The sequence below is a fragment of the Symphalangus syndactylus genome, chromosome 5 (assembly GCF_028878055.3).
Source record: "Symphalangus syndactylus isolate Jambi chromosome 5, NHGRI_mSymSyn1-v2.1_pri, whole genome shotgun sequence".
NCBI classification, from domain to species: Eukaryota; Metazoa; Chordata; class Mammalia; order Primates; family Hylobatidae; genus Symphalangus; species Symphalangus syndactylus.
In genome coordinates, this window is record NC_072427.2 from 45,809,097 (window position 1) to 45,817,756 (window position 8,660).

An 8,660-nucleotide genomic window follows, 5' to 3' on the forward strand; every position below is an offset into this window, starting at 1 on the left:
CATTTCTTTATATGGAAATATGAAAGTGATTGGGAAAAAAAATTTCCAGAGGATAAGAGCAATTGTCAACACCTATTTTCAGTTTAAAAATTGATGAAAATGTAACTTACTAGGTTTATAGGCAAATCTGTATAGCTAAAGTATGATAAATCTTTATTTTTTAATAATATATTGTAAAGAACGGATGTTCTCCTTAACATCTTTGATCCAGAGGACTGTGTAATCCCAAGAAAGCACAATATATTTATTCATATCCCTTTAGTTCTTTATGATGATACATTGAATTTTTTAAAACTTTCTAAAGAGAAAGGAAAAATGTGGATTTGATGTTCGGCATAGTTGGTTATTGCTACAGTAGAGGATCGTAATTAAGGGTATGGCCTGTGGAGTTCAAATGCCTAGGTTTATATCTAAGCCTACACTCAGAACTTTGGGGCATATTGCTTAGCATCTCTAATTTGTTTATTTATCACCCTAAATTAATATGCCTTGAAGGTTTATTGTGGAAGATCTAATAGAAAATAGATTTGAAGCCATAATACAGTAGTTAGCTCATAATAAACATTTAATACCTGCTAGCTGCTATTGTTTCTATTATCCTCATAGCACCTCATGTTGTACTATGATTGTTCCATTGACTGTTTCTTCCACTTTATTTTAAACTACTCAATGTAGCAAACATCACCTTTACTTTTGTATCTAAGCACCTATTATTAGGTACAAAATAGTTGCAGTGTTAAATGAATGAAAATGCTGTTGGAATGCTTTTCAGTATAGATACCTATAAATATCTAATCTATGGATTAGAGAATTAGGCATACTGTTTGTTTCCCATTAAATGAAAACTTCAAATTCCTATAAAAATAAAATGATCAACTTCTGAACTTTGGAATAAGAATTAAAATTAGTTGCCTAAAAAGCATAAAAATAGCTTTAAAGATTTCTTAAATCTTATTTTGTCATAAAAGTATTTTTAAAGGTGGTGTGATCTTCTCATAATTTTCAATTTTACTAATAGATTATGATTAAGAAAGTGATGTTGAAATTGACACAGTGAGCCAGTGGGTTGAGTTTCATTGTGTGGATTTAGCTTGCAGGAGGGTTCCTACTTGTTATCTCATGCAGCAGAAGATTCTTCACTCCTGATTTATAAGGCGTCTGATGGAAAAGTTACTAGGACAGCATACAATTTGTATAAAACACATTGCGGCCTTCCTGGTGTACCTTCCAGTCTCTCAGTTCCCTGGGTCCCATTAGATCCCAGCCTGTTATTACCATATCATATCCATCATGGAAGAATACCTTGTACTTTTCCACCTAAATCACTGGATACCACAACACAACAAAAGGTAAGATCTTTTTTGAAATTAAAGGTTCATTAGGTTATTATTTGTCTATTTCACTGACTTTACCATATTTCAACCTGATGTTCTCATTGTCATATTAATCACAGCACCATTCTAAAAGCATATCCATAGGAAGGATAAAGTTGTATGCCATAGTGAGTCCAGTCTTCGTGGTAGTGGAACTTTTTATTTTTGCAAGATTTATAAGTCAACTAAAGAAAACTCTCTTAGCTTGCACAGTGGATGTATGGGTAAGGCATCCACGTAGTTAAATCCTTACATTCCTATGAAAAGCAAAGTTGTGGGGGTTATGTAATTTTTATTTATATATACTGGGTTTCATTTCATTAAGTATTTTAGGCAATTTGCAGAAGAGTACATGTAATAAAATTATGATATAATTATACATTGTTAATTAGGATGAGGAAAAAGAAGTAATAGTAATTTGTGAACAGAGTGCCTAATTTAAAATATAACTAAAGTATTAAGGACTAAATTGTGATTTTCTAAGTATTATGTAACTCAATATTTACTGAATTACAATTAATATTACTCTCTTTATAGAATCCTTGCCAAAAGTAACAGTTGAATGACATTATCTGAAGCTTATAAACCCGTAGCTAGAGATATTCTCTGCTATGTCACTCATTCTGTATATTGTGTAGGAAATTCCAATTCGAGTTTAGTTGTTAGAAAAGTTTTGCACTCGGCTGGGCGCGGTGGCTCACACCTATAATCCCAGGACTTTGGGAGGCCAAGGCAGGTGGATCATTTGAGATCAGCAGTTTGAGACCAGCCTGGCCAACATGGTGAAACCCCATCTCTACCAAAAATTAGCTGGGCATCATGGTGCACACCTGTAATCAATTCCAGCTACTGGAGAGGCTGAGGCAGGAGAATCGCTTGAACCTGGGAGGCAGAGGTTGCAGTGACCCAAGATCACTCTACTGCACTACAGCCTGGGCGACAGAACGAGACTCTGTCTCAAAAAAAGAAAAGAAAAGAAAAAAGTTTTGCTGTCTACAAATGATTCTGAATGTGTTCAGGATGCAATCCAGTATATTTTCCTTACTTACTGCCAAAAGTCTTTGAGTCAGAATTATTGTCTGAGTCATTATCTTCTCATTATGGTTGCCCCAGAGCATCTATCACTTGTGTATTCTTCCTTTTCACTGTCTGTATTATACTGAATTAATCTGTAAATGTCCTCAAATCCTTATGAGAAACAGCTGGAATGCAAATACTGAGGATTTTTAAATAATTTAAAGTAAACAGGGTTGTTTATTTATGTCTTTCAGTTCTCCACCCTAAGTTACTGTTTGGGAGTATCCTTTTAGAAATGAGAACTCCTTGTACATTCCTACTTAGCTTTGGCCAAGAAAATATAAATGTTAAGTTGGGACAAGTGAAAGAATGGAGAAAGTTACTTGTTAGCATTTTAAACTATTTTATCTTAAGTTTTGGTTGTCTGTTTCCAGTTTACTAGAAGTAGTGACTTTTATAACCTAAGGGAAAATTTTCTTAAGTAACTTAAAAATAATTGAAGAACTATTTTTGAAGGATCTGTGTTTTTCTAGGAGAATGATTTCCTTTTAATTTAGAAACACTGATTATAGTCTCTCACCTATAACATGTAATTCTGTGTGGGGGTGGTTTATTCCTTTTTAGTGAAAATGAACAGTTTAATACCTTGGAGAAAGGAAAAATGTATTATGTGTGTGCAAGGTGTTTCTAAAAAAATGAGTAATATACTTTCCTTATTGATATAGACTGACACTAAAATAGTGTTGAATGCTTTATGCTTTAGAAATACTTTAATGATTTGATTTTTTTTTAAATAATGTCTAAAATGTGCTTTAGTACAATAACACAATTTGTAGTCATGTATCACTTAACGACAGGGATACATTCTGAGAAATGCAGCACTAGGCAATTTTGTCTTTGTTTAAATATCATAAGCTTACTTACACAAACCTAGAGGGTATAGTCTACTACACACGTAGGCCGTATGGTATAGCCTATTGCTGTTAGGTAGTCTACAGACCTGTACAGCATGTTGCTGTACTGAATACTGTATGCAGTTGTAATACACTGGTATTTGCATATCTAAACGTAGACAAGGTAATACATTGCACTGTTATGTTCTAACAGCTGCGACATCACTAAATGATAGAAATTTTTCAGCTCCATTATAATCTTTTGGGACCACTGTTGTATATGTAGTTCATTTTGACCAAAATGTGACTGTATTTGGAAAGGGAGAAATTCCGTATGTTCACAATTTGGCCGCATAATTACAACAGTTCAATTACATGTGTATCACGGAGTGTGCTTCATGCGTTCAGTCCAGGAACAAATACTTAACGAGATTATCCAGGCCCAGGTTGTTGTAGAGCCCGGCATTAGGTACAGTGGACATTTAGATAACTAATACTTGGTTTGATATATTTTTGAAAGCCAGTGGAAAGTTTTTGGTGATCTACTCACCTCCCCACAATCTAGCCCTGTATTTGATAGGAATTACCCCATCTTCCTCCCTACCTCCTAGCTGGGCCATGGGAATGGGCCTTCTAGTCCCAACCAATCTAAGTGCAAATATGGATTCTAGTTTTAGCAGCAATGGTAAGATGACAGCTTTCAGGAAACCAGGGAAGTAAGACCTATATGAAATAGAAATCATCTGCATATTTTCATGGTGTAAAAATTTGTTCAAACGTTTTTGCCTCTAATGTGATCCCATAGTCACAAGTCCACTTGAACTCCGATCTCATCCTTGTATAGTGCCTTTGGTACTAACCCTGAGAGACATGCCAGTAAAGCCTGCATCTGCCTCCCTACTGCATCAAGTAGAGATTATATTTAAGGGTCCCATTTGCTTCCTGGGCTACTTTTGACTTCTGCTTCCAGTCTTCTTGCAACAGCTTCACACTTATAGCTTTTTTCTTTCTACATCTTCTGTAATAAACATTTATTTTACACATTCAAACACACACAGTCTTGCAGTGGAGGTTTTCAAAATGCTTGCTTTTCTCAAAGATTTTAACAGATAGAATTAGTGTGGTCAGTATACCTTTATAGGAAATACCAGCTGAGTGAGGAGTGGTATAGATCATCCAAAAGTCGCAGCACTTTTCTAACCAGTATATTACAAAAGTTTATCAGATTCACACAGACAAATCTGTACTCAATTTGTCCTTTCTGGTCATGTAAATGTAAATTTAAAAAAATGCTTTGTAAAGGGACAGTAGATAGTAAATAAAGGAAGCCAGAGTCTGAGCCTTTTCAGTGAGTCTGTAACCCCTTGGAGCAAATGCCAATAGTATAGAAATACTGTTGGGCTAGCATTATGAGAGAGAGTGCTTGGAGTTACACTATCACCCTTCAGTCCCAGGCCTGAAATTCACTGGACGGGGTATGAAGAAATAGAAGAGAACAAGGTGGCCAGGGAAAATAAAGGCAGATATGGGCAGGTTCTGTGGAAATAGTTTCGGGCTATACAGCTTTGGTCCTTCTCTGTGAGATTCGCCTTTTCCGTTACTCTTTTTATAGATCACATCTTTAACATGACTACATAGCAAGGGATTGTGTCTTAAGAATAGACCACCTTGGCTGGGCGCAGTGGCTCATGCCCATAATCCCAGCACTTCGGGAGGCTGAGGCGGGCAGATCACTTGAGGTCAGGAATTCTAGACCAGCCTAAACATGGTGAAACCCCATCTCTACTAACAATACAAAAGTTAGCCAGGCATGGTGACACACACCTGTAATCCCACCTGCTCGGGAGTCTGAGTCAGGAGAATCGCTTGAACCCAGGAGATGGAGGTTGCAGTGAGCAGAGATCGTGCCAACTGTCCTCCAGCCTGGGCGACAGAGCGAGAGTCTGTCTCAAAAGAAAAAAAAAGACCACCTCTCTTTGACTGTGTGAGCTAGAAAGTGAGGGTAAGGAAGGGTAGACTTGAAGGTAGAACCACAGCAGTTTCTTCCCCCACTCTAATCCCCCTCTTCCCCTTTGCCCATCCTCTGTATTCCCCCTTCCAGTTTTTTCTTCCCTTTTTCTTATTTCTTTCTTGCTGTCCTCTTTCAGCCCTTCAGGATATCCCTGGTACTTGAGTTCTTGTCTTGAAACTTCTTTACACTTTTATTCTTTTTTTTTTTACTTCCCTCTTTCTTAATCTTCATCACTTTCCTCATTTTCTGTCCTTATCTTCCCTACCCTTCTTATTGTCTTTCTTGTTTGTCCATGTAATTTCTTCTCTGTTTACCACCTCTGACCTTCTTGTATTTTGTTTCCCTCCCTCCCTATTACTCACTTCTTCCTTTTTCTTGTCCTTCAGTTTAATTATTTCAAACATATCACACATAAGGCCTGTCATTCCCTTGATTTCTAATTTATCTTTTCAACCTCTAATAAATTTAACACAGAGAATAGTTTCCCCATTCACTTTGTTCCCCATCTACTCAGATCTATCAACTTCTCTGATGGTTATTTGAAAGTTTAGTACTTAAAAATGTGTCAGATTAAAACTTGTTTAGAAACAGCCAGCTAGCTGGAGATTAAAAATATATAAGAGCTCATTTGCAAGGTGGTTAATACATGTATAAGTACTACAGAGTTGACTGTATATAGGTATGTTGTAGATACATTAAGCTATTCTGTTCTCTGCTTCATCTGTTAGATTGGTGGAACGAGAATGCCTACACGCAGCCACAGGAATCCAGTTTCCATGGAAACCAAAAGCAGCTGCTTGCCTGCTCAGCAAGTTGAAACTGAAGGAGTGGCTCCACATAAAAGAAAAATAACTTGAGAACTGTACCATGGAAAATTAAATTAAAAAAAAAACAGTTATAACAATGTTTAATTTAGAAAAGTTTGAGGGGAAATAATCAGTAGGCAAGAGGAACATTTTTCCTGTAGTAGCTAGAGTGCCTTGAAAAAATGTGTTGGCTATGTGAAGGAATATTTCAACTAAAATGGAATGGTATGCTTTTCACCCTTAAAGTTTGAGGAGGATCTTGATATGTTTTAACATTATCATGGCAGGGAAATATATAAAGAAGAAAAATATTTTTACATTAAACCTTTTCTAAAAATTGTAAATAGAAAAATAGTTTGCTTTTTTATCAAGAACAACACTTATCATTATGTATTGTGTTAGTTATATTGCCAGTCTGTTGAGACTGACTCAAAAAGTTAAATATTGCCACTGCTGAAGATGATTATGAGCATCGCAAACCTTGTTTCTGACCCCTTTTGACAGTTTTTATATACTCCTTTAAAATGATGAATGTTATAGGTTAATAAAGTTAATACCTTTAAAAACTTGGTGAAATTCCATTACAGAAGCCAAAAATAAAAACTCCCTGCCTCTGAAAAGTCAGATTACTATCTTCTTGTTTGGCAACCATCAGTTTGTTTAATAAAAGAAAAAATTTGGTGGTATAACATGTTTGATGACAGATGCCTCTATCTCTAGATTCGAGCTGAGTGTTGAAATACACTGCTGAAAGCAAAGAGATAGGTATGTTTTCCAGAAAAAAAGTCAGTGTCGTTGCTCCAAATGACAAGGTTAATGTGGTAAAGCATGAATTTTTTTTTTTTTTTTTTTTTTTTTTTTTTTTTTTTTTTTTTTGAGATGGAGTCTCGCTTTGTTGCCCAGGCTGGAGTGCAGTGGCATGATCTCAGCTCACCACAACCTCCATCTCCTGGATTAAAGTGATTCTCCTGCCTCATCCTCCTAAGTAGCTGGGACTACAGGCGCCTGCCACCACGCTTGGCTAATATTTTTTTGTATTTTTAGTAGAGACAGAGTTTTACCATATTGGCCAGGCTGGTCTCAAACTCCTGACCTTGTGATCCGCCTGCCTCGGCCTCCCAAAGTGCTGGGATTACAGGGGTAAGCCAGCGTGCCTGGCCAGCATAAGCTATTTTTATCCTCATCTATACTGATTGATTTAAATTTTCCGGGCCTACAGATGATGAATTTGGAAAAGGGCATAATCAACTGATGTTGCTGTAGCAAATTTGGACTTAAGAAACTACAGACAGGGCTGGGCGCGGTGGCTCACACCTGTAATCCCAGCACATTGTGAGCCCGAGGCGGGAGAATCTCTTGAGTCCAGGGGTTCGAGAGCAGCCTGGGCAACATAGACCTCATCTCTACAAATAAAAAAGCCGGGTGTGGTGGTGTGTGCCTGTAGTCCCAGCTACTCAAAAGGCTGAGGCAGAAGAATTGCTTGAGCCCAAGAAGTTGAGGCTACAGTGGGTCGTGATCGCACCACAGTACTCAGCTTAAGTATCAGAGTGTGACCCTGTCTCAAAAAAAAAAAAAAAGGACAGGCTTGTTTAATCTTTAGAACCCTTACACTAAAATTTTCAGAAATTATGTATGTCATTTGTAAAATACAAGTTTTGTAATCCTAGATAATTGCTTCACATTGAAATTTTTTTAACTATTCTGTGTTAAAGAATAGCTATTCTTTTGGCCTAATTTCTGAGAAATTAGACTGAAAAAATCTCCTCAAATATTGTAACAGTTGAAAATACTTATCTTCAACTACCAAGTTTTGTTTCATTTTGATTTTTTTGTTATAAAACATCAAGTTATTTAAGAAGTAATTATTAGTAAAATTGTATCTTGATAAATCGTTTCCTCATCCTGCCATTCCCTTTTTTAAAACACTGAGTTTTTTTATTCCTTAAGTCACATATCCCAGAAATGTTTTGGTTGTGAATCATTTGGCAGCGAGCCAAGGGAGAGGCAGGGATTCCCTTGAAATGTACTCTTATACTTTTTTATTTTATTTTTAATGCACATTTGTGTGCACCAGAATGGAATGTGCTCTTTTTAAAGAGCTGGACAGTGGTTGCTTCAGACTTCTGAATACCAGAAAGACTTGCCTTTTAATTTTTAAATACTACTTTTTACATCGTAAAATGTGTTATCTTACCCATATATTTGAATAACACTGATCATATATAAAGCTAGTTTTGTGCTTGTGCTTAGTGAAGCCTCCTTTTTTAACATACATTTGATATGCTTTATGTTCTTTTTCTTGATTTTTAGTACTGAGAATTTATAAGCCAAGAAGTAACTGACAATATGTTTAGCAGGATGTAATCCCAGCTACTTGGGAAGCTGAGGTGGGAGGATCACTTGAGTCTAGGAGTTCGAGGCTGCAATGAGTTATGATGGTGCCACTGCACTCCATCCTGGGTGAGAGATCAAGACCCTATCTCAAAAAATGAGCAAGTTTTTTTTTTTTAAATCAGACTTAGGGCTAGCAAGGATGTGATCACCCTGGCCCACTTACACC

At 36.5% G+C, this 8,660-nt stretch overlaps 1 protein-coding gene across 5 annotated transcripts in view; it reads left to right on the forward strand.

The window, feature by feature from the left end:
* ICE2 (interactor of little elongation complex ELL subunit 2) overlaps positions 1-6,720 on the forward strand; it is a 62,780-nt gene extending 56,060 nt beyond the window's left edge. For all 5 annotated transcript variants that reach the window (XM_055278284.2, XM_055278285.2, XM_055278288.2 and 2 more), the window contains 2 exons: positions 1,091-1,349; positions 6,023-6,720. In XM_055278284.2, the coding sequence (XP_055134259.1) occupies positions 1,091-1,349; positions 6,023-6,151 (388 nt within the window). In that variant the 3' untranslated portion in view covers positions 6,152-6,720. The remainder of the gene's footprint in view (positions 1-1,090; positions 1,350-6,022) is intronic.
* The last annotated feature ends 1,940 nt before the right edge of the window (positions 6,721-8,660 follow it).